Source organism: Lytechinus variegatus, chromosome 14, assembly GCF_018143015.1.
Source record: "Lytechinus variegatus isolate NC3 chromosome 14, Lvar_3.0, whole genome shotgun sequence".
Classification (NCBI taxonomy): domain Eukaryota; kingdom Metazoa; phylum Echinodermata; class Echinoidea; order Temnopleuroida; family Toxopneustidae; genus Lytechinus; species Lytechinus variegatus.
The window spans coordinates 4,952,113-4,979,491 of NC_054753.1; the positions used below are offsets into that span (position 1 = coordinate 4,952,113).

Below are 27,379 nucleotides of genomic sequence, written 5' to 3' on the forward strand. Positions count from 1 at the left end.
GATTTGTGTCTTCATTTGCTAGTATAATTTGGCGGTACGTTCGCTAGCAAGTTACTATGAAAGGCGTCAGATGATTGACTCTTTTTTAAAGACAATATAGGTAATTTAACGCTTGAAAATTGTTAATATAGTAATCTCATCGGTCTTTTACACGTTTGAGTGACGATGTAGTGGATATTATACTTCCTTTTACACCTTTTTCGGGTGTCTTTTTTTCACCTGAAGCTCACGATTACGCCCACGCCACGGCGTCGCACGAGTGACGGGCGCTCACTGCGATGCGAGGCATATCATGCCTTCAGCGCGGCTAGCGCCCGTCGGCTGAGTTCGGGAGCTCGGAAATAGAGCGCCGCGCTGGCGTACGCGTCTTGACAAATCATGCTGAAGTCAAGAAGACAGTGAAGATAAAACGGTGGGTAGGTGTAGCCTGGCCTGGAGGCGTCTGGGGAGTAAAAGTAATCTACTCTAGTCTTAATACTCCTCATTGACGCCCAGGCCGGGCGCCAAAGTAGGCCCTATAATATATTTACGCACGTATACCGCGGTACTATTCAGTATTCTGCCATTCCTAGAGGCGCACGGCCAAAATCGGAGACTGTCTCCAATGTGGGAGATTATCTCCAATATCAGAGACTTTTGTAAAGAATTTGGGTATCCAATTTCAGAGACAGTCTCCAGTTTTGGAGTCCAATTTCCTTTGTTTACATTTGCTGCAAAACTCCAAAAGGATTAGGCCTACCTTGGCGGCAAATAAAAATGTGATAAGAAGATTCCTCATGAAAAATTACCGCTTTTCACCGTCTACTTTAAAAATTCACTGTCTACTTTTGTTACTTCCAGGATACTGCCCAACTCCCCTGGGGTCAAACGGCTTGGGTTAGGGTGTGCTGATGCTCATTACGCGGAGGTGAGAGTAGCCAGGAGGCTTCTAGAGAGTAAAAATCATTTACTAACGTAAGCTTAATACTCTCATACGAACATGATGAAGCCAGGTCTTCCTGGTCATTGACCCACACGACGGAAGCCAAAACTTGAAACTTTCACCCCCGAGATTTCTAGTTCTACTTTCAAAAGATTGCACGCGTCTGTAACGTTGGTGAAGAACAATAGGAAGCATGATGGCGGCGTAAACATCGGGCAAGTCTCTTCCGTCTTTTCACAACATTTTTCTCATTCTTTTTGATGAATTCTTGTTCAAAAATAATAACGAGTGTAGAAATGTCGGACATGAAGTTTTATCACATGTACATGATTTAGGGCTAGATCTTTTAGAAGGAAAGTAGAAATCTCGGGGGTGAAAGTTTCAGGTTTTGGCTTCCGTCGTGTGGGTCAATGACCAGGAAGACCTGGCTTTGTATGAGAGTAAGCTTACGTTAGTAAATGATTTTTACTCTCTATAAGCTGCCTGGCTAGGTGAGAGGCGATGCTTAGTATTGATTTTGGTTTAAGTGTTTTGATATGGATTTTTGTTGTCAATCACACTCAAAACAAATGGGCTTCTGACATCAGTGAGACAAAATTTTGAGTGGAAAAAATCATGCTTTTGTTGGTGTTGTTTCTTTTGTCCTTTTGCAAAGCAAGTCTCCAATGTGGGAGATTGTCTCCCCTATTGGAGAGTCTCCCATATTGGCCATGCGCCTCTACTGTATGGCTAGCCTGGTGGAGGCTTCTGGGGCAAACTAAAAGTCATCTTCTCTATGTAGCCGTAGGCTTACTCCCCACTGACGCCTGGGATCTCAAGGCTATATTCACCCACGTACGGGTACAAAACCTGAAACTTTCGCCCCCGAGATTTCTACTTTCCCTCTAAAAGATCATCCAGCCCTCAAAATTGTACATGGGGTTCAACTTCATTTCCAACATTTTTGTGATATTGATTTCAATTTTCATTTTTAAAGAAGAATTCATTAAAAAAAGGAGAAAAATGTTATGAAAAGATGGGAAGAGCTAGTTACGGCCGTGTTCATGTCGCCATCTTGATTTCTTTGTCTTCCGCTTGGCGACAGCACGCAAATCGCGCTATTTGCATGCTGTCACCGAGCTAAACAGACTCTTCGGACATTTCTTTTTAAAAAAATGATGATACCCTTTTATCAATGTCAATATCTTTTTTTCAAAGGCAACATTAGTCATGAGTCTTATGTAATTAAGCCTGAGTCATATCGATTATTTTGAAAACCGGTGTTCGACAGCTCTAATTCGATCGAACATCGATGCATCGAATATTGAAGGCGGGGAAAATTTAGTCTTTTGTTTTTGCGTCGATGCGATGCGCTTTGCATATGCACTACGCACTGACGGTATGCGCTGGCGTTGGCCGGGTGAGCGTTGCACAAGCAGATGACAGCAAAGTTCGTTTGGATTTTCCATGATCACAAAACACACAAAAAAAGGCCGGGGACCAAAGCAGAATTCTTCCCAAAATATCTTCAACAATGATATTTGCAGATGACAACATATAAGTTTAAAATGAAACAATAATAAAGACATGAATCACGCAGAGTCGATCCGAATGATTTTCGGTCAACTAGCGTTCGCAGTCCATTCACCAGCCCCGTCCGCAGCTCCGTACACTCACTCTCCCGAAACGACAGGCGTGCTTGACGTCAGCGCCAGCAAACAAGTGCAATCAACGGAGAGCGCTGTAACTTGCCTGAGATTGTGTAGTTGGATCCAAAATGAGCTCCAAATAAATTTATGGGAATAACTACGTAATTTTCTCTGGATGGTCATTTGAATTGCTATTCAATGCTGATATAACGATTGTGAGGAAAGATTGTGGAATATGAGTTATGACGATGTTCGAGAATTAATCCTGATAATGACAATCCAGTTTTTTAATTTTAGACGCAATTGATCATGCGATCAAATAAATACGAATGTTTCGAATCGAGCCCTAAATTCATCTAAATTATTACGATTTAACAAGATTTTATGGTCATACTAAGAATATTGACGATGTCAGCAAAGTATGTTATGTTCATATGGAAGAAAGAATACTATAATTCTATTGTTATTCCATCTCTGGACGTCTCCTCCAAGCTCCGAGAAAATAAGCACAATGCGCATGCGTGTTCGATGACGTATGACATATTTTCCCATTCATAAAATCAGAGCCCAAAGTTAGGCACAAACTAGCTTCAAATTGAAGGGAAAAAAATCAAACGCAATTTTCTCTGTTTTTTCATGTAAAATGTTATTATATGGTGATATTACAAACTTGAACAGAGTTTTTGCATGTTGTAGACAATGTTCGAGAATCAATCCTGATGTGATGATTATTTTTTTTAGACAAGTGCACTAGCTCGAAGTCAAGTAGATCGTCATGAGATGTCCGCCATTGAAAATTGAAACGAAATACAAACGTTTCACATCAAGCTCTAAATTCATATTAATGATTATCATATGCAAATTATTGTTAAATATTACGATTAAATAATGTTCTATGGTCATGATATTAATATTGTTCATGAAAGCAAGATTTATTTTACGTTGATCGCTTCAATTTCCGGCCATTTTCTGGTTTGTTTAAAGAACAGTACTGCGCATGCACGATCGATGGCCATGACTTCCATTCATGAATTCATCGTGCATAAATTATCTCGGCACGAACAGACGAGTAAGACTCGAACTGTGATTGAAATAAACTTCAAATTAATGGTGAATACCATCATAATTACTCAATCGGTTTCATTTTTGGGGCAATAGAAATCATGTAAGTAGTAGTAAAGTTGGACATTACTGATATTTTGATGATTGATTGTGTAAACCAAACGAATCGGCCGGCCGACGTATTTTTTTTTTTTTTTCGATGCACCGATTTTGCAAAATCTGCACCGGTGTTCGATGACATCGATCGAACACCGATTTTAAAATCGATTCGACTCAGGCTTATATGTAATAATTGCTAATTTTACAGGAATGTTTTTTTTCTTCAATTTTCATTTTCACAATTTAGAGATAATTCACCTAGAAATATTGCTGAAATGAACATAGTGGGGATTTAGCCCCCGCCCTGTTGTAAGGTTGTTTTTTAAGTGACATTGGCGCAACCACATTCGCGTTGCAGTGGTTATTACGTGATGGATATGTAGCGAATCGTTTTTACTTCAGTTCAGGCCTAGATGTTTGCAAGATAAAATTTTACCTAAAGGCCCTATCTCACCAACGGAGACGTCGCCGCGACAGTCTCCAACTTATCAGTCGCTGCAGTCGCGGAGACGTCTCGGAGACAAAAATGGCTTGCGCTCTCACCAAGGAGACGTCTCGATGGAACGTTTGAAAGATCATACACCTGACTTGGAGCAGGAGGAGGGATATCAGCACGCTTTCAGTCGCGTGGTTTATGAAGTGGGTCAAACAGTGTGAAGAAGTGTCGCGGAGACGTCTCCGCAATGTATTATATTTTTTTGGGGTCTCCAGCAGGTCTTCGCGATGTCTCTGAGACATCGCGGAGACATCGCGGCGATGTCTCAGCAGTCGCGGATATCATTAGTCTCCGAGACGTCGCAGCAACTGATGGAGACTTCTCGGAGACTAGAAACAGTCTCCAAAAATATTAAACATGTTTAATCTTCTTGCGACTCATCGGAGACTGTAATTTTCATGAGACGTCTCAGAGATGTCGCGGAGACGTCTCTGCAACTAGCAAAATTTGTAGTCGCGAACTAGTCGCGAACTAGTTTCAAGCCCAGTGAGATACCCCCTTTAGAGATAAAATGTCATCTCAGAATACCAATTTCATTTTAAGAGATGAAACAAAATAAATTCTAAAGATAAAATGACTTCAGAATACCACCCCTGGACCAGCGTTCTCGCCAGGATTTTTCTTACGCGTGTCGCAAACCCGCCGATTCGGTGGTGGCCAATTTTACACGTGATGTTTTGATTTTCACATGTGCTTTGATGATTTGATCCTGGTAAAGTCAAGTTTCATTGCCAATCCGCGAAGTTCACTGTAATATTGTTCAAATCGGCGGCGCACACCAATACCTAACTTAGAGTTGATATCGGCAAAATGTTGAAATGTTAAGTTGCTGTTTATCTAAAAATGTATGGGTCTTTTTGTCTGGAAATGTTTTAAAGTGTTTTTAGCTGTATTGACTTAAAATATATTTGAAATACCTTTCGTTATGGACTCCCGTTCTCCGAGAAGAAATATAAATCACGCATCTATCAGGACATGTTTTAACATTGTTTTGAGGTGCTTGAGTTGAAATATATTTGATATGCCTTTCGTTATGGACTCCCGTTCTCCAAGAGTAAATATAAATCACGCATTTTTCTGACAACCGCGGGAAAGAAAAATAAAAGAAAATAGAAGTCACAAATATCTCAGATTAATGAACGATCTATTAGGAATGTTTTAAAATTGTTTTGAGGTCCTAACGAGTTTAAATATATTTTATATACCTTTCGCTATGAACTCTCTAAGAATAAAAATCACACATTTATTCTGACAACAGCAGAATTGAAAATAAAAGAACAGAAGTCACAAACATCTAAGTTTAATGAACGATCTATCGGGACATGTTTTAACATTGTTTTGAGGTGTTAATGAATTAAAATATATTTGATATATCTTTCAGTACGGACTCCCGTTCTCCGAGAGGAAATATAAATCACGCATCTATCAGAACATGTTTTAACATTGTTTTGAGGTGTTTGAGATGCCTTTCGTTATATATGGACTCCCGTTCTCCAAAAATAAATATAAATCACGCATTTTTCTGACAACCACGGGAAAGAAAATAAGACAAATTAGAAGTCACAAACATCTCAGATTAATGAACGATCGATTAGGTATGTTGTAAAATTGTTTTGAGGTCCTAACGAGTTAAAATATATTTCATATACCTTTCGTTTTGAACTCTCAGAAATAAAATTCACACATTTATTCTGACAACAGCGGAAATGAAAATGAAAGAATAGAAGTCACAAACATCTAAGATTAATGAACGATCTATCTCAGGACATGTTTTAACATTGTTTTAAGGTGTTGATGAATCAAAATATATTTGATATATCTTTCAGTACGGACTCCCGTTCCCCGAAAGGAAATATAAATCACGCATCTATCAGGACATGTTTTAACATTGTTTTGAGGTGTTTGAGTTAAAATATATTTGATATGCCTTTTGTTATGTACTCCCGTTTTCCAAAAATAAATATAAATCACGCATTTTTCTGACAACCGCGGGAAAGAAAATAAAACAAAATAGAAGTCACAAAAGCTCAGATTAATGAACGATCGATTAGGTATGTTTTAAAATTGTTTTGATGTCCTTACGAGTTACATGTAAGATATATGTTATATACCTTTCGTTTTGAACTCTCAGAAATAAAATTCACACATTTATTCTGACAACAGAGGAAATGAAAATGAAAGAATAGAAGTCACAAACATCTAAGATTATTGAACGATCTATCTGAGGACATGTTTTAACATTGTTTTAAGGTGTTAATGATTTAAAATATATCTGATATACCTTACGGTACGGACTCCCGTTCTCCGAGAAGAAATATAAAACACGCAATTTTCTGACAACCGCGGGAAAGAAAATAAGACAAGATAGAAGTCACAAACATCTCAACGATCGATTAGGTATGTTTTAAAATTGTTTTGAGGTCCTAACGAGTTTAAATATATTTTATATACCTTTCGCTTTGAACTCTCTCAGAAATAAAAATCACTAAGCCTGAGTCGAATCGATTTTAAAATCGGTGTTCGATCGATGTCATCGAACACCGGTGCAGATTTTGCAAAATCGGTGCATCGAAAAAAAATAAAAATACGTCGGCCGGCCGATTCGTTTGGTTTACACAATCAATCATCAAAATATCAGTAATGTCCAACTTTACTACTACTTACTTGATTTCTATTGCCCCCAAAATGAAACCGAATGAGTAATTATGATGCTATTCACCATTAATTTGAAGTTTATTTCGATCATAGTTCGAGTCTTACTCGTCTGCTCGTGCCGAGATAATTTATGCACGATGAATTCATGAATGGAAGTCATGGCCACCGATCGTGCATGCGCAGTACTGTTCTTTAATCAAACCAGAAAATGGCCGGAAATTGACGCGATCAACGTAAAAATAAATCTTGCTTTCATGAACAATATTAAAATCATGACCATAGAACATTATTTAATCGTAATATTTAACAATAATTTGCATATGATAATCATTAATATGAATTTAGAGCTTGATGTGAAACGTTTGTATTTCGTTTCAATTTTCAATGGCGGACATCTCATGACGATCGACTTGACTTGAGTCGAGCTAGTGCACTTGTCTAAAAAAAATAATCACGTCAGGATTGATTCTCGAACATTGTCTACATGCAAAAACTCTGTTCAAGTTCGTAATATCACCATATAATAACATTTAACATGACAAAACAGAGAAAATTGCGTTTGATATTTTTTCCTATCAATTTGAAGCTAGTTTGTGCCCAACTTTGGGCTCTGATTTCATGAATGGGAAAATATGTCATACGTCATCAAACACGCATGCGCATTGTGCTTATTTTCTCGGAGCTTGGAGGAGACGTCCAGAGATGGAATAACAATAGAAATAATCCCAGTATTATGTCTTCCATATGAACATAACATACTTTGCTGACATCGTCAATATTCTTAGTATGACCATAAAATCTTGTTAAATCGTAATAATTTAGATGAATTTAGGGCTCGATTCGAAACATTCGTATTTATTTTGATCGCATGCTCAATTGCGTCTAAAAAACTGGATTGTCATTATCAGGATTAATTCTCGAACATCGTCATAACTCATATTCCACAATTTTTCCTCACAATCGTTATATCAGCATTGAATAGCAATTCAAATGACCATCCAGAGAAAATCACGTATTTATTCCCATAAATTTATTTGGAGCTCATTTTGGATCCAACTACACAATCTCAGGCAAGTTACAGCGCTCTCCGTTGATTGCACTTGTTTGCTGGCGCTGACGCCAAGCACGCCTGTCGTTTCGGGAGGTACGGAGCTGCGGACGGGGCTGGTGAATGGACTGCGAATGCTAGTCGACCGAAAATCATTCGGATCGACTCTGCGTGAGTCATGTCTTTATTATTGTTTCATTTTGAACTTATATGTTGTCATCTGCAAATATCATTGTTGAAGATATTTTGGGAAGAATTCTGCTTTGGTCCCCGGCCTTTTTTGTGTGTTTTGTGATCATGGAAAATACAAACGAACTTTGCTCTGTCATCTGCTTGTGCAACGCTCACCCGGCCAACGCCAGCGCATACCGCCAGTGCGTATATGCAAAGCGCATCGCATCGACGCAAAAACAAGACTAAATTTTCCCCGCCTTCAATATTCGATGCATCGATGTTCGATCGAATTAGAGCTGTCGAACACCGGTTTTCAAAATAATCGATATCAAAAAATCACACATTTATTCTGACAACAGCGGAATTGAAAATAAAAGAACAGAAGTCACAAACATCTAAGTTCAATGAACGATCTATCGGGACATGTTTAAACGTGGTTTTGAGGTGTTAATGAATTAAAATATATTTGATATATCTTTCAGTACGGACTCCCGTTCTCCGAGAGGAAATATAAATCACGCATCTATCAGAACATGTTTTAACATTGTTTTGAGGTGTTTGAGATGCCTTTTGTTATATATGGACTCCCGTTCTCCAAAAATAAATATAAATCACGCATTTTTCTGACAACCGCGGGAAAGAAAATAAGACAAATTAGAAGTCACAAACATCTCAGATTAATGAACGATCGATTAGGTATGTTGTAAAATTGTTTTGAGGTCCTAACGAGTTAAAATATATTTCATATACCTTTCGTTTTGAACTCTCAGAAATAAAATTCACACATTTATTCTGACAACAGCGGAAATGAAAATGAAAGAATAGAAGTCACAAACATCTAAGATTAATGAACGATCTATCTCAGGACATGTTTTAACATTGTTTTAAGGTGTTGATGAATCAAAATATATTTGATATATCTTTCAGTACGGACTCCCGTTCCCCGAAAGGAAATATAAATCACGCATCTATCAGGACATGTTTTAACATTGTTTTGAGGTGTTTGAGTTAAAATATATTTGATATGCTTTTTGTTATGTACTCCCGTTTTCCAAAAATAAACATAAATCACGCATTTTTCTGACAACCGCGGGAAAGAAAATAAAACGAAATAGAAGTCACAAAAATGTCAGATTAATGAACGATCCATTAGGAATGTTTTAAAAAAATTTGAGGTCCTAACGAGTTAAAATATATTTTATATACCTTTAGGCTTTTGCTATGAACTCTTTAGGAAATAAAAAAATGAAGCTACAGCCAAAGCAAGTGATACCTCCTTCGTCATATAAGGTACATTGCGTAATACCTTGGGTGAAGCAGCTGGGCTCGATCTGTCATCAGGACACTCGACAACAAATTTAGATAATCTGCCAAGATTTGCTGAACCATTAAATCAGGTAAACATGAGATGAAAATCGTTTCTCTTGGGTATCATTTGGGCAGCCACTGAGGTCATTTTAAAACATGAGCCATGAGAGCGATTGCTTTGGGTGGTGACGGACATTTCATTGATTTTTTTTTCAATCAGCGACTATACAAATAAAAAAAAATTATACAAATTCTAATAACTTTTAAAGTCTTTGATGGATTTTCGTAAAACTTTCATCAATGCTTATCATTATGCTTAAGTTCTGCTATGTTTACAATAAACTTTTTGTCAGGGTGAACTCCCGCTTTAATGTTTGGTCACTTGAAAATGACACCTACGTATCACGAACGTGTGTTTTCAGTAAGTTAATTTTCAGTTGGGAAATATTGGAAATATACAAAATCACTTATTCATTTTTACCATGCTTTATTTTTTTTCAGGTTGAGACTTCGAAAATGTGTTGACCATTTTCATCATTTTGCAATTCAAATTCCCTTTAGAGAGATGTTGCAAAGTCTTAGGCATTTTTCTGATCTGTACGATGCAGGATCTAGGGGCGGGGGAGTTGGCATGACATATCGATTAAAAATACCTAAACATCGATCTCACGCCACCCCCCCCCCCTAGAACATCAATCAATAGAACTGTACACACATGTGAAAAACAATACAAGAAATTATAGTCTGTTTTAGATGAAAGAATGAAAAATAAATGGTGAATCCAGCAATTAGCTGTCATACAAATAACATTAACATCTCGCTCCCGGGATCTAGCTTTTTTCCTTTCACAAAATCATCCACATGTATATCGCAAACCGTTTTAACATTCATTCACATTTTCTAATATCAAGAATTAATTTCTTGATGTCAAGTATTAATTTCTTGATATTAAGAATTCATTTCTGATTTCGAGGGTCAATGTATTGCAAGAAATCATTCTGATTTTCAATCAGAAATTCTTGATATCAAGAAATTAATTCTTGATATCAAGATCTTCATTTTCATTTCTGATTTTGTGCATGCATCAATATATTGCAAGAAATCATTCTGATTTTTATTCACAAATGAATTATTGATATCAAGAAATTAATTCTTGATATCAAGGTCTTCATTTTCATTTCTGATTTCGTGCATCAATATATTGCAAGAAATAATTCTGATTTTTATTCAGAAATTAATTCTTGATATCAAGAAAATCATTCTGATATTTATTCAGGAATCAATTCTTGATATCAAGAATTCATTTTCATTTCTGATTTCGAATTCTTGATATCCAGAAATTATTTTTTTATATTAAGAAATGTATTCTTGATATCACAAGAAATGAATCTTTGATATCAAGAATTCATTTCTGAATTCGATCGTCAATTTATTGCAAAAAAATCATTCTGATTATTAATCAGTAATGAATTCTTGATATCAAGTTAGAAATTAATTCTTGATATAAAAATAAATGTTTTTTGGTATCAAGAATTAATTTCTTGATATCAAGAAATCGTTTTATGATATCAAGAAATGAGTTCTTGATATCAAGAAATGAATTCAAGAAATTAATTCTTGATATCAATAAATCTAATAATTTTTGATATCAGAAAATTTTAAAGTAGCTTGCCATACGCACGTCGCTGGCCGGCCAAGCCTATTACAGTTCATACATCCAAGAATTTCAACAATTATTTCGTTGTTACATGACAGCAGAAATTGAGAATGAACGTTAAGAATATACTTAGCAAGTAATTACCAGGAAAATTATATGGAACAATTCATTTTAAAATCAAAATTTCTTGAAAGTTATCAGAATACGGTATCATGTAAAAATGAAAAGTTACGTCGCATCGCGGACAATTCAGTTCCAAACATTGCGTGCAGGTCCGGCTCTGGCTCAGCTAGCTACCCGCGCCAGCGGGCTGGCAAAGCTAGCGTGGCTGGGTGGGCTGGCTAGCGGGCTGGAAGTGGAAATGCGCCAGTGTCTCTGCATGGATATTATCCGGTCAAGTGATAAGATCGTAGTTTGTCTGTTGCCGAAATGATTCTGAAACATTCTATATTTTTGAGGATTGATGATGAATGATGCAAAAATTATTTTCGATGATTTTGCCTCACTTTTTATAAATTTTTTTTGCCCGTGTCGCTCACTTTTTGCGCGTGACGCACCAGGAGCTTGTGGAATTTGCGTGTGTCGCATGCGACGCGTGTGTTCTACACTGGCGAGAACGTAGCCCTGGACATACATTCCTAACTCCATATGGCACGGTGGTGAATGGTACTATTACCAACCACTTTTCATAAAGTCAATCATAAAAATTACAACAACAGAACCTTGCGCCTATGCCACGGCATGCATGTCATTTAGTTTGTATGGGGATGGTAACAAAAATATGAAATCAAAAGTAGGTCCCTAGACGGCGTTTTATTTTTGTAAGTAAGAGGGGGGGGGGGGGTTCTAGACCTACACAGTGCATGGAGAGGGGAATTTTTCATGAGGAATTCACAAAGTTTACAAATCTATCACATTTCTGTTTTTCTGCCAAGGCAAGGTAATGCTACTTCCGCCAATGTACACAAAAGAAATTTGTCACATTCGTCTGGAGACTGTCTTTGAAATCAGATGTAGTTCTACCAAAGCAATACTGGAGTTTGTAGGCTACACTGTTTACTTTCCACTAATAGAGGGCCTAAAAATAAAAAATTACAGGTTTTGAGCATGTGATGCCAACTTGTGAACATAAGCGGGACAATATGCCTTCATGCCTGAACATTAATTGTTGTTTTTGAGCTTTGTCTGACAATGACATTTATTTCCATGTCACTTGTGCATGGCTTTTACCATTCTTGTCTTCTTTTACCTGTGTAGGCTTAATGATGTTCAACAATTATTTTTATTTTCATTCATTTTGTAGGCTTTCCTGCCATGGCAACCTTCCAGTCAGCAGGTCAGGCCGAGATCATCAGAAGCAGTCAGAAAGATGAAGTTTATCAGACACAGCTGAGAGGCAGTATCCATGATGTCGTCCAGTCACTAATAGGTACATCACTATATATATATATATGCCTATATCCTACGTAAAGGCGAAGTCTATGAATGGGTTTATTCCGTCATAATAGACATTCAATGTATAGGCGAATGTAGAGGGCATTTAGGCGATTTGTGAACAATGAAAAAAGACAAAAGAATTCGCCTTTCCGGCGGATCTAGTGTGATATATATTTATATATAAAGCTGCCCCTTCCCCCATCACACTTGTTCAGAATAGGCAGGAATCAAGCAGAATCTTTTGTGCATCTTATATAATCTTAACAGTTCATTGAAGACAAAGGGCTTACAGGAAAGTCCTTGTGAAAGGCTGACTCGGGCCTGTAACAGAAAACTTTAAGCAATTATCATAGAGCATATTTTACAAGAGATTGCATCGACTACAATGTACAATTAATCATGAAAATTGAGCGTACGATTAGGACTAATTGCTAATCTTTATTTTCCGGGCACCTGGTGTTTTGAGAGGAGGATTTCCTGCTCTATAATACAGGGAGGATGTTTAATTCTTGGGCAGAGTTGTCCACACTCTCGTCTCTACAGATGGAAATCAAGATTGTCATTGAATTATTATTTTTTTTTGTTTGAAGAAGTAAACTTTAAAAATTAAAGACCTTTATGTGGCCCATGATTAAAGACTGTAGTCTGAGGTGATTGCACAGTAAAATTTAGCATTGGCCGAATGTTAATACTCAAAAAAAAGAATTGTCCGACATATTTTACTCATACATACCATGTGAGTAAAAAAAAAATCTTGACACCTCAGTTCAATATAAAAATAGTTCATGAATGCATAATCATTATATGTGGCTGGAAAGAATATCTCTTTCTATTTAAAATAATTTGATACCATATTGATGCGGTATGTCTTCACACTTGGATAATCAGTAGGTATTCTTGGCAGTGATGTAAATTTTGATTTGCACCAAAGTAAGGCATGACTGCAATAAATAAACCTCAGATGCCAATAATGTCATCATAATCCTACACGAGTTAAGAAAAATATTTGCAAATCCCTTTTCCATGAAATTAACTTGAGAATTGATACTCAAAAGTTAATTATATCAAACAATTATAATGTAAATTACCAAAAAAGTGTTTTGAAATGGATTTTGATGCAACTTTTGCAGGATTGACATCTGGATTGATCCATTGCAGTCATGCCTTTAATACTTTGGTGCAAATCAAAATTTACCTCACTGCAAAAAATACCTCCTGATCATCAAAGGGTGAACACACACCATGTAAATATGGTGTCCAGTTATTTGGGAAAACATACTCTATGAGGCAATGTGTTCATGACATATATTTTTCCTTAAACTAGGGATTTTTTAGGTGTCAACAAGCCTTGAAATAAGTGGGCGCTGAGCGCAAATTCGCGCTCATAACGCCATCAATTGCGCCCATGAAGCCCCAAAATCATCAAAATTTTGACGACCGGGCGCAAATATTTTCCAGGTAATTGCGCCCGCCGTGAGTGAGCAATGAAGCCATATCATACATGTAATTTAAATATCTGTAAAGCCAAAATCAAATAACTTTCAATTTACGATAAACACAGTTTAAAATTGCCAAGTGCGTCTTTTTTTCTGTACCATAAAAAGTGAGCTACGTCCGTCTTTATTTTTTCCGGTAATACATGTAAGCGCGTTCTTCCGGTAGCGGTTTTCCATACTTCACCATGTGCAATTTCTAATGCACACATTTCCAGTCGGGATATCACAATTCTGTGATATAGTAATTCGAATTGCACAGGAGATAAATCCCTGTTAACAGCACATACGATGTGCAAGTCTTTTATCCTCACAGTCGCCGACCTTGCTTGTCAAAACGGAGCCTTAATAATCCAAAATAACTTAGCTTATAGTTGTGAATTGTAGCTTTTTAATTTCTTTCCTGGAGAGGGGTAAATATCAGACAATAAATAATCTAACAAGGCTCCATCTAAAAAAAAAATAGGAGGACGCCGCGTGCACTTGAGTGTGGTGTTAGCAAGCCAGTTTTGAGCTTATGTCTGCCAGAGCTCTGGGTGAGAATTCTATCAGTAATGGCCTAAGTGATGGTGATTTTCCGTTTGAGATAGAGTTTAGATTTCATGTTAATTTTTTAAAACTGTCAAAAAACTTTATGATTTCTTCATTGTGATGAATATTTAAGTTATTAATGAATACATTTTCACCGAATTCAGACTCTCCCAGAATGAAAGGCATTTTCTGTGGAGATCTGCGTTTTCAAATAACTTGTGAAAAACTTAAGGTACGGAACCTACAATACATGTACATAGCCTGTGGCTATGTGCTGGAATTTGAATAGACTGAGTTATTTATTGATTTCGTTTCTTAATTTCTTTAACATAATTTATATGCAATCCAAGTGCACCTCACAGCCACAATCACACACAAACACTCACCCACTCCCATGATTCAAACCATAAAAAAAACTTAATTTTTTTTTTTTTCTAAATTTATTATTTGATCTGAATTCTCTTTCTCCATCTCTCTCTCTCTTTTTTAATTTTTATTTTATTCATTTATTTAGATTTTTTTTGGGGGGGTTCATTGATCATGATTCATTAAAGACGAAAAATAAATAAGCCCATGTGTGTGTGGTTGTAAAGGGGATGTGGAGTGAGGGTGTCAAAACACTTAAACATTTAAATCTGATTTCTTAAATGTTTGAATAAGCCTAATACTTAGCATATGCTATTCATTTACTAATTACAAAATTGCAGGAGCTGCGCTTATACTATAAACAAATTTGCGGCGTGGTTCACCGTTATATATATAATTTTTTTTAAATTGCCCCTGGTTCCAGAAAATTGCCCCCGGTTCCTGTAAAAAGCCCGTGAGCCGGGGGCAATTTAAAAAAAAAAATTGCCCCCGGCTCACAGGTGCTTATTTCAAGGCTTGGGTGTCAAGCTTTTTTTTTACTCACATAGTATAATGGCAGAGGACAAGAATGTCTTTATCAAGTAAAAGATTTTGACTGAGAGTGCAGTGGAATGCTTGAAATGATCACTCAATGTCTATGATAATAGTGTTGCTCTCAAAGACCCCAACAAACTAAGAAGCAGTCTTGTCCATTCTAAAGACAAATTCCCAAAGAAGAAAGACCAGTCATTTGTACAGCCATACCAGAGCATACACTATTGCTTTTGTGGGGGGGGATATGCAAGATGGTTTTTGGAGTGATCAAAAGAACACTAAAAAACCCTGTTAAAGATTGAAAAGACCATTCCATTCATCCAAATGCTGAACATGCCCTCCATTCAGGACAATATAGAATGGGACAATACCCTTGTATTTGACTGTAGAATTAACAGCTGACAAAGAAAAGTGAATAGGTCTGTATGAATAAAAGAGGATTTATCCAGCTCTCAATAGGGACTATAGCTATTCATTGATGCAAATTGTTGCAAATATGAAAGAACCACTCTGATTGGTTCCTGGTCAGTATTTTAAACGAAATGCGTGTGTAACATTGATCTTTATTGGCCAGTCCATTTAGCAATTGATTGCTAATCTTTGTGTTACGGAGCCCTGGTAAATAAAGAACTATGTGGATCAAAAAGGATTAATTAATCCAGCTCTAGTACATGTATGTACTTAAGGTATTCATGGTAAATTACCTTTATTGAAAGGTCAGAGGTCTATGTGGACAAGAGAGGATGAATCCACCTAAACAGGAACTCTTTGTACTCATTGGTACACCTCTTTTGTCAAGTGATCACAAGATAACAGGGAGCATGTAGGAAATATGTGACTGGTCACTTTGGTTGAGAGAGTGCTCAGGAGAGGATTGGAAGCTTGCTTTGTACTTGCAGATTGGAGAGTAGACTAGTCGTAATATCGGTTGATAATTGTTATGAAACCCAAAGCTTTCAACAATTCCTGTTAGCTCAGTGAGTAAGGCGACAGACTGGAGATGCTTCGTTTTGCAGCGAGAGGTTCGAATCCAAGTTCCCACCAGAAGTTATTCAATTCAATTCAAAATGGTTTATTTAGATAAAAAACTTTCATCACAGCACAGAGCCGAATTACAAAAAGTTTTTACAATATAAAAGATTGAAATCATAAGGAATAAACAAAGTGTGGCATACAAAAAAAAAATGATACAATAAAAAACAAATATGGTACACAAAGAGAAACTTATAAGAAAAAATGTGTTCGATATGACGTTAACATCAATTACAAAAATCACAGAACTAAAACAAAAAATACAAATTCATAGATGAGACATACAAATTATGCAAAGTACCAGATCATATACAATTAAGGTATAAATTAAATACATGAATACACAAGAGATGACGGATAAGGAGAAAACATAGGCAGAATAACAAGAGTGAGGAGAAAAGGGACAGAAGATAAAAAAACGAAGCAGCAATTAAATAAGGCGGATGAAAAAAAAAAAAAAGCAAAAACATACAAGAACAATAGCATAGTAAACGAGATGGAGTAATTGATCAATAGTGAAAACAACTTAATTTGGAATACAGCGTAAATATATAACGAAACAAAAGAAGGACAAGAGAAAACGGTAGCGAGGCTACTATAAAAAAAAACTGTTTAAGTTATAGATAATTCGATTTCAACATAGTCATGATAGTAAACTGTGAAGATAAAAACAATAAAATTTGTCTGTATTGTACCAGATTACATCGTTAAACAAAAAAAAATTAAATGGAGTGCATAACGTTTGTGTTGAAAAAGGAGAAAGGGGATAAACAGGCAGAGACCAAAGGTGTAAAGAAGGAAGCAAGGGTAAAAGAAAAGGGAAGGAGATACTGAAAAGAATCAAATGATGAAGAAGGAAAAAAAAGGATGAGGAAAGAAAGGGAATAAGTAGTAGAAACAGAATGAGGGGAAGGATGGAGAAATAGAAAAGGTAATAAAGAGTCAAAGGGAAAAGTGATACACGAAACCACAAGCATTTGAGGGATTGACAAGTCCAAAGAGCAGGTAGGAAGGAACAAGTAGCATACTTACTATTCACTTATTCTGGTTATTGTTAAGTATACGAATGAGATACGGTATTGCACTATTTTGCATTCGTTTAGTTTTGCATTTTGGCTCAGGGATTAGGGGTTTACGTCTCAAGAATCTTGGATTATCTGGAGGGAAAAACGATTCAAATTGGTCTGTATTGAGTAGAGTTTTCTTAAAGAAATTCAAACTCGAATCTTCCCTTCTATCAGAGAGTGATTGAAGCTTCATCGCTTGAAGGTATATCCGGAACTAGAATAGGCTTAGGATCCTTAGTATTTCCGGTCATCACTCGAATTTGACGAAACCAAGCTGAAGGGTTGTTTTTCTTCAAGCGTTGAACCCGTGAAGCATAGTATTCCTTCTTAGCATGTTCTATGCTCACTTTCAAGGTTGCCTTTAATCTCTTCCAAACTGCAATGTCATTTCGATGGAAAGCTCGTTGTCGTTCATTGATGAGATGCTTTATCCGTGGGGTCATCCATGGTTTGTCACACTTGTGAAGCTTCACCCTACGAATCGGAAAGAAATGATCTATTGCAGATTGGAGCGTTCGAATGAATAACTCATATTTTTCATTGATATCCACCTTGTTGGTAACGTCAGTCCAATCAACAATATTCAACCACATACCGAAGGACCGTATTGCACTGTCAGGCATAGGACGAGTTGTACGATAATGGCTAGCATTGCTTGGAGCTACATGATCTCGTGGAAGCCAAAGTACTGAATTATGATCCGACTGACCTATGGGAGAACAGATAATAACTTCTTTATATCTTTCGCTGATGTTGCAAATAATCTTATCTAAGATCCTATCACCTCTAGTCGCTTGTCTTACAACTTGTTGAAAACGAGGATCGGCGATTAAGGCGGAAATGTCCAATCGGTTGAAGTCACCCGTTAGGAAGATTGCAGCTTCCGGATGGCGGGTCATGATATCGTCGATAGCTGCAAGGAGATGTTCAACCAATTGTGCTTCAACTGAATTGTCAGGCTGAGGGAAGTAGACAGCAGCACAAAAAATGCACGATACAGATCTAGGCAGTCGGTGAGGGCGCAATTTGGCCCAAACTACTTCCAAGTTGTCAGGTACCTTGATATTACTGGGCGACGTTGCACTTAAGTGGTGCTTGGCATACAGGGCTACTCCTCCTCCACTCCGATGCTCTCTAGACTTGACAAAAAAAAAAAAAAAGAAGAAAACAGAGAAAGACAGAAGGGGGTTTTGGGGAAGTATTTTTTGAAATTAGTGGAGGGGACATATCGAAGTCTTTCCCAAACTATAAAATATGAATTCTTAATTTTCTTTTTTTAACATTACATTGTTTTAACTGTTTGAATGGTACTTCAAGTTGCTGAAAGTAAAAGCAATAAAAGCTATTCCAGCATTATTTGATCTTCCCCAGACATTGAAAGTTTTATGTATTTAATTATTTTTCCATTTTTTGTGGGTTTTTTTCTCTGTGTAGGTGCAAGATTTTGGGTGAGATGGAGAAAGGAGCTGGATGTTGTCTCTGATGTGTTGTACTTTGGACTAACCACAGTAGCAGGTATTTTTCCCCTTTTCTTTTCATACACAAGCTGAAGGAAAAGATTTTTGATATGGGAGTATCCGAGTATTATACCTTAATGCCCCCAAGGAAAGATTTTTGTCAGTTGATACAAATTAAAATTACCTACATTTTAATCAGTGCATTTACTAGTAACTTCTGATAGAATGGACTTTTATTTTTGGATGAGTGTTATTTAAAGCATGAATGCTTCTTTATGTGCAATCATTATTTTTTGGATAATAATAAAGTGGATGATAAAAACAATGATACCATAATATAATAATGAAAATGTTAGATTAATTACGATAATATATAGGATAATAAATTGTCTTCATTATAACTTTAATATAATAATATATCATTTACCTCAGGCATGTAATTACTAATTTTTTTAATTGTATTTTTAATTTAAATTTTTCTTTCTTATGTCTACTTCATAATGTTACATATTACATTTGTATAATTCCTTTTATGTTTGAAAAATGTAGTTTGGCCTTTGAGCCGCAAATGATTTTTTTTCCAATAAACCATTTCTACTTCTGCGTTTGGCACTGAATGCAAATGATAAATTTCAAGATTGAAGTAGCTATCCCCAATGCTCAGACAGTGGTTTGAATAAAATCTGTTTGGTAAATATGAGTTTTGATTAAGTGTTATTGTTTTTTTCATTCATTCATTCATTTCAGTTTATTGTACAAAATACTTCCTTGTTAAAACAGTCTGGAGACTGATACAAACAAAGATTACAATGTTAACATAAATAGTCAAATAATATAAAGTAACAATTAATTAATTGATGTTTGTATATTGCACTTACAAGGTAAAAATAGATGAGAGCACGTTACAAAATACATTCCAAAGATATTTATAAATAAAAGCTATAATATGGTAATGATAACTGAAATACATGCACTAAATTCAATAAACAAATCTATAAGTTGTGAAGAAGGATGAGATTGGGATTTAAAATTAAATAGCACAGTTCAAGGTTCACATTGAGAAATAAACAATGTAAGACATCTAACATGCAGAAAGTAAGGCATAGAGCACTGTAAATTGTATTATTATAGATTATATCATTATTGTCACTATACATAAAAATATTGTCATTTACAGCATTTTCATTTTGCTTATCCCCCAAATATTTCACACTTTTTTCTTTGTTCCAGGCTTTCAAACCCTTGGTGAAGAGTATGTGAATATACTTCAAGTGGATAATACAAGGAGAGCCATTCCATCGCTGCAGGTGAGTAGGGTTGTGTTGGGATATTGTGGAGCGTTGTGGCCCAGTGGATTAGTCTTCTGTTTTTGAAACAGAGGGTTGTTGGTTCAAATCCCAGCTGAAGTGTAATTTCCTTCAGCAAGAAATTTATCGACATTGTGCTGCACTCAACATATGTGAGGTGGGATTAATTCCTTGAATGCACTGAGCGCAGAAAGGCAGCTCAAGCTAAAGCTGGGGTAATAATAATAAACACTGTGCCTCAGAATAGGTTTTTGTCTCACCTGCGAAGCAAAGTGAGACTATAGGCGCCGCTTTTCCGACGGCGGCGGCGGCGGCGTCAACATCAAATCTTAACCTGAGGTTAAGTTTTTGAAATGACATCATAACTTAGAAAGTATATGGACCTAGTTAATAAAACTTGGCCATAAGGTTAATCAAGTATTACTGAACATCCTATTAGAGTTTCATGTCACATGACCAAGGTCAAAGGTCATTTAGGGTCAATGAACTTAGACCATGTTGGAGGAATCAACATCGAAATCTTAACCTGAGGTTAAGTGTTTGAAATGTCATCATAACTTAGAAAATATATGGACCTAGTTCATGAAACTTGGACATAAGGTTAATCAAGTATCAATGAACATCCTGCATGAGTTTCACGTCACATGACCAAGGTCAAAGGTCATTTAGGGTCAATGAACTTTGGACGAATTGGGGATATCTGTTGAATTCCCATCATAACTTTGAAAGTTTATGGATCTGATTCATGAAACTTGGACGTAATAGTAATCAAGCATCACTGAACATTTTGTGCAAGTTTCAGGTCTCATGATTAAGGTCAAAGGTCATTTAGGGTCAATGAACTTTGGCCGAATCGGGGGTATCTGTTGAATTACCATCATAACTTTGAAAGTTTATTGGTCTAGTTCGTTAAACTTGGACATTAGAGTAACCAAGTATCACTGAACATCCTGTGCGTGTTTCAGGTCACATGTCCAAGGTCAAAGGTCAATGAACTTTAGCCGAATTGGGTGTATCTGTTGAATTACCATCATAACTTTGAAAGTTTATGGATCTGATTCATGAAACTTGTACATAAGAGTAATCAAGTATCACTGAACATCCTGTTCCAGTTTCAGGTCACATGATCAAGGTCAAAGGTCATGTAAGGTCAATGAACTTTGGCCATGTTGGGGTTTTTTGTTGAATAACCATCATATCTCTAAGTTTATTGGTCTAGTTCATAAAAAGAGGACATAAGAGTAACCATGTATCACTGAACATCTTGTGCGAGTTAGAGTAGTATGCAAAGTCAGCACTGCTGCTATATTGAACCGCGTGATGCAGGTGAGACGGCCAGAGGCATTCCACTTGTTTCTATATAGATGGTGCTATATAAATGCCTATCATTATTAGAAAATATTATTGGTTAATTCAGATTGGGAGCATCAATGATTGCACAGGAATGTTCCATGTACACTTTAATCAAGGAACTATTAAAAATCAATCTCCAGCAGTATCACATTTATAGTTGCAAAGAATATAGTAGTGTAGATGACATGACACTGTGATGATCTCAGCTTTTCTAACTCTCCACTCTTGGATATGTGCACTCGTTATATAATCAAGCTTCAACACAAATTATAATCCAAGGGTTTGGGTATAGGACAAAAGAGGATTTAATTATTGGGAAGGGAGAGGTAGTTCTTTGTTATATGAGTAGGGGCCGCCAGATACTATCAACAATAAAAAGGGTTTTATTGGTTGAGACTAAATCAATGAATAGGGTTCTTAGAAGGTGGGTATTGAACATCAAATGAATGGTTAATAGGGCCTGTTCACACAAGAATCTTGAATCATCATTGTGATGATGATTGCAAATTGCCTTTAGAATCATTGTACAATTCACATGTTTACTCAAACTGTGATTTGAATTCAAATTCCTGAGCGAAGATTGTATTGTGTCCTTGATGACTTGTAAATCAAACCCAATCAAAGCACTGCATCGCAAAAAAGAAATTGAGTGCACGACAATTGCTTGAAAGCAAGCACATAAGCTCTGCCCCTCAAAAGATGTTTTGGGGTCAACCCTTTCAGACGTAAAATTCGTACTGTTATTTGAGTGAAACTTAATTGGAATTCACCTTTGGAGTAGAATTTGAACTCGTGATTATGATTATCGTTTGTGATATTAGGGTTAGGATATGCTTTCTTAATACTGCAACTTTGGGGTAATTTGATGACTCCTTTCAGCAAAATTCTGTAGAGGTTGTAATCTTTTTGCCATATTTGAACAATTGTGGTAGTGCTTCAATACTAATTGTAATCCTGTATTTCTGAGAAATGAACATTCTACGTGTACATAGTTACATTTGTAAATACCCTTCTCTTTGTGTTTAAGTAGGATCATATAATGTTAATAAGCTACGTATTTGCATCACTTTGAAGCAGAGAATCTAAGTTAAAATTCAGTTTTTAACTATCTAAAAAACTAAGAATCATTTTATGTATATAAACGTCTGGTATTTTTCTGGTGGTCTGGACCCTTAATCCTAAAGCTTGGACCATGGAGCTTAATTGTGTTTACTTGTGTCAAAATTTGACTATGGTACTCAACAAGTAAAAAAAAATTGATATATAATTCTAATGTCTTCTTTTCAATTGCTGACTTGAATTCAATCTGGCCGTTCTTACAGAGACGTATAGCTCTAGTAGCTCTTCACATTGGTGCCCCCTATCTCCTGGACAAGACCCTGACCAGGCTCTCCTACCACCTTGAAGCAGGCTACAGGATACCCAACCTCTCTGATGATGTCAACAACCGGCTACGTCTTTGGATGCCCTCCGTCAGGCGTGCATTGACCTTCGTTAACCGTATCCACATGGCTGTTTTCTACCTACGAGGGCTGTTCTATCACATCGCTAAGAGATTTTCTGGAGTGCAATATGTGAGTTTTTGTCTTGTTCTTGAATTTTTTAACAGATGAGGTCTTTGATCTATAAATGAAGTGGATTATCATAACGACAATTGCTCAAGTTACAAAAAAGGTGGAAATTGATGCAGCATTTGTAGGTCAGAAGCCCTATAATAGTTATACTGTGCAATTTACACATGTAGAACAAATACAATTCATCCATGTGTGATAATTTGCAAGTAACAAATAATTACAAATTATGTAACAAATTGTCATAGTATTTCATGCCTGATCAATAATGTTTATGAAGCCAGAGTGCTCATCATGTATTCAAGGTAAATAATTTCAGTTTTATTTCAATATTGTTTATATTTCAATATTATTTATGTTGCAACCATTGGCTTCATGATCCTGCACTGGTATTGGAATATCATATCATCTTCTAATTCAAAGGACAACAGTGTTTGGAATATGAGTGCTAGGGAAAGCAGCACTCGGGCTTTTGCATTTTATTTTCCCTTTCAACCCTCTGAGAGATTCCTCTTGAACTGGTAGTTCAAAGGCCGATGTAGACGAAGTCCTTGCTGAAGGGTAGGATTCTAATCCTCAACCTTCTTTGGAGGAGAGAGGTGAAATCATTAGACACAGTGCTTCCAATGGTGATAAATTGTTGACTTGTATGTGATCGTTCTTTGACTTACAATGACTGTATTATTTGAAAATCTTGCAAAATCTTCATTTTTTTTACTGGTATTCTAATTTTCTATTCAGAATTCATGATTGTCCTTTTGTATTTCCTGTCCATTACCAAGCTCCAAGTCAGGAGGAGTGCAGTATCCCAGGCCCTGCAGAAAAGCTTTCACTTCCTTGGCTGGTTATCAGGTATTCAGCTGGGTGTCAGTCTGCTATGGCATGCATTGCAGCTCAGAAATATGATGATCCATCAGTCTGCCGATGAAGCTGAGGAAGAAGACAGGTATTAAAGCTTTGTACATTTATTTGGTGGCCATTAGCCCTGCCCCCCATCAAAATGCTGAAAGATTGGAAAACACTGATGATTACCCCCCCAAAAAAAAAAATAAATAAATAAATAAATAAAATGAAATAAAATAAAAAAATGAAATAAATTGAAATAAAATAAATAAATGAATAAAAAAAAAGAAGAATAAGTTTAGAAGAATAAGATTTATTTACATGTATGCATTGTTTCATGGGGGAAAAAATCATAAGTTTGAGTTTTACAGTGATACATGTATTGTGCATATAATTGCAGAGTACATGCAAAATGAATTCAATTAAAAACTTTGAAGGTGGGTCCTCCTGTGCAAAAAATGGCCTCAAAAGGTATCAATTTTCAGAGTTTTGGCAACTCATAATGAAGGGAATCTGAGTGAGACTTTATCATAATCAAAATCTCTATTTCAGCATTTTGTTATTCTCATAAAGTAATGTAACTCTATATGAATATGTTGACCCAAGATGGTGCTGTTCACTGCCTGGAGCATCGTAAGGACATTATTATTATTATTGTTGTTATAAAATCTATATGCACAAATCATCTTGACTTGGTTTAAGAAAAAAAAAATGTATTCACTAGGCCCGTTTCGGGTACACGTGTACACGCACGGTCAAGTCAGTGCACGTGTACTAAATTCCATCACCGTGTACACGGTAGCATCTGCATAAACAAGCTCACAGCCTCACATTAAATCTTAGTTCTCAGACACTGCACATGTTTTAATTACTAATGTGTCAACATATTTCAATTAATCCAGAGTGAGTTCACTTCCAAAATCGCCAATTTAATCCACATTCTTTCTGGAGACTCACGTTTTTGTACCACGAAATCGGCACGAAATGGGTCTGCTCCGGTCTCAAAAGCTCGAAAGCGTTGCTCAATCACACTCAGAGTCAATTTGAGAATCACCAATTGCGATAGCGATCATCGCTACAACTTACGTGTTATACGCTCGCACACAAGCCTACAAACAAACGCTCTTCAAATTGGCAACATAATAATGAAAATTAATCGATAACTTCAGTTACACTTATTCTGCAGCGATCTGTGCATGCATGTACGGTACAGTATACAAAATGCGCATCCACCGAGCGTCGGCGATAGCTAGGGCCCTGCACTGATTTTCTTTTGCATTCTTTATTAATTTAATGCGCTGCTAAGCCGAGTAAACTTTTAATTTGCACCAATTTTTGTGGATTGATACTTCAAACTTCTCAGGTAAGCTTTAAAACCGTGACTTAGGCTATATAGACCCCTTTTTATGACATATTGATGCGGGTCCGTGTCGACATGAAAACAGAACTCGCTCTCACAGTGTTTACAACGTGTACACGACCGAAAAACACGCCGTGTACACGTGCATCAAAAATGGACTTTCAAAACGGGCCTAGTATTCACAATCTAATAATGTTGTCTGTGTCCTTAATGCAGAAATCCTGCCAATGATGCGCAGGTTGTTGACCCAAGATGGCGCTGTTCACTATGCCTGGAACGTCGTAAGAACACTACATGCCCTCCCTGTGGTCATCTATACTGCTGGCAGTGTATCATGGAGTGGTGTCGAACAAAGGTAAATAATCCTTTATCTCCTTTCACTTTACGTTTCAGGGAAAATATTACATTGGGGCTCAGGGCAACTTTGCTCCCAACATACGTGAAAGAGCCCTCCAATTATAAAACTTGTCCAATGTCTTTTTTTTTGGCATTTTGATGGTGATTAAGCCAATAAGATTTCTTTTACTACTGCCTCTGCCTAAAAATAAGAAAAGTTAAATTTCATTATATGACTTCACAACATGCTATTCAATTCAGACCTGCTACCCACCTGAAAAAGAACCTTTCCCATGAAAAATATAACTGGATCTCGCAAAAACAGTGATATAATTTTGATATGTTCATTGTATAAAGTGCATGGGTATTGGAATACTTATACTTTGATTGTACAAATTGCAGATATACAATGCCATCTTGGTATTGTAATATAGAAGATACAATCATTTCTACAATTACGGATAAATGTAGGTCCTATGCCAAGTCATGTACCAAAAGGAATTGCATAAAGGTTACCATTATGATAACTTTGCCATCCAATGGTAATTTGTCTGGAATCCTTGATTTTGATTGGTTGGTGATCAGCGTTACCATGGTAGTTAAAAATAGTAACTTTTACGCAACACGGACCTGGGGACCGTTTCATCAACATTTTTGTCCGACAAGTTTTCAGATCTGACATCTTTACTTGGTTCTGATTGGCTGAGAGGCACTGTTACTATAGTAACTGTCGGATAAAATGAGACTTGTCGGATAAAATGTCCGACAAGGCCTTTCTTGAAACGCTCCCCTGGTTTCTCAGCTATAGAGAAGTAATTTCTGTCGTTATTGCTGACTCTATTTCGTAAGATCCAAATTTGATTTTCTGATTTGTCTCTTTACAGCCAGAGTGTCCAATATGCAGAGATGGCTTCCATGCGTCGAGACTCGTCCGTCTTCAGAACTATGACAAGAGATGACAGGAAATCTTGGAAGATTTAGCCGACCAGCATTCCATGATCATTGCCAAAATATCAAGCTAAGATTGGTTTTATGTGCCAAACTTCATCAGTACAAATGCAGTATTATGCTTTAATATTTTTATTTTAATACTGGGATTTGTTAAGGGGGTGGAAGTGATGGGGGGGGGGGTGACAGAGAGCTATTCTCTTTTAGTATGTACCGCAAGTTCCAATGTGCAAAATGGGCAATAACGTCAGTGTTGACCGTTTGGTGTGGTGTTAATTCAATTTGTATATTACTATAACACCAAACAAATGAAGATGGTCGTGAAATCTCACTCACTAGGTGTTGAGCTGTCGTATTATAATCTGAACAGGTTCTGGAGCTAGGAAATGCAAGCCAAATTGTGCTAGATCAAGCACCAACACTGGACTTGAAATCTGTTATTTTATGATTTCATTCATGACTATTTACTAGAATGCATCCCCACTGCATGTTCTGGGTCCCCTTTGCAGAATGATTTGTAATCACAAAATCAATCACAAATTTTCAACCAATCAAAAGTTTGCATGTGGGACTTGTGCTTAATTTTCGAGTTGGGAGTTTATACGCAATTCTTTCTGAAATGGGTGACGTATAACAGTGTGATGATGGGTCTTACACCACATTCATTGATGAATTTAATAGACTTTTTACGTCAC

The 27,379-nt window shown here is 36.6% G+C and overlaps 1 protein-coding gene across 2 annotated transcripts; it reads left to right on the forward strand.

The window, feature by feature from the left end:
* On the forward strand, window positions 1-27,379 carry LOC121427593 (peroxisome biogenesis factor 10-like). 2 transcript variants are annotated; one of them, XM_041624063.1, is made up of 9 exons: window positions 49-100; window positions 841-907; window positions 12,353-12,478; window positions 18,944-19,024; window positions 20,197-20,273; window positions 22,949-23,200; window positions 23,980-24,143; window positions 25,617-25,755; window positions 26,621-27,379. In XM_041624063.1, the coding sequence occupies exons 3-9, from the start codon at window positions 12,364-12,366 to the stop codon at window positions 26,693-26,695; spliced, it is 903 nt and encodes a 300-aa protein (XP_041479997.1). In that variant the 5' UTR covers window positions 49-100; window positions 841-907; window positions 12,353-12,363; the 3' UTR covers window positions 26,696-27,379. The 2 variants fall into 2 exon arrangements, with proteins under 2 accessions (XP_041479996.1, XP_041479997.1); XM_041624062.1 differs by lacking the exon at window positions 841-907 and having other exon boundaries at window positions 1-100.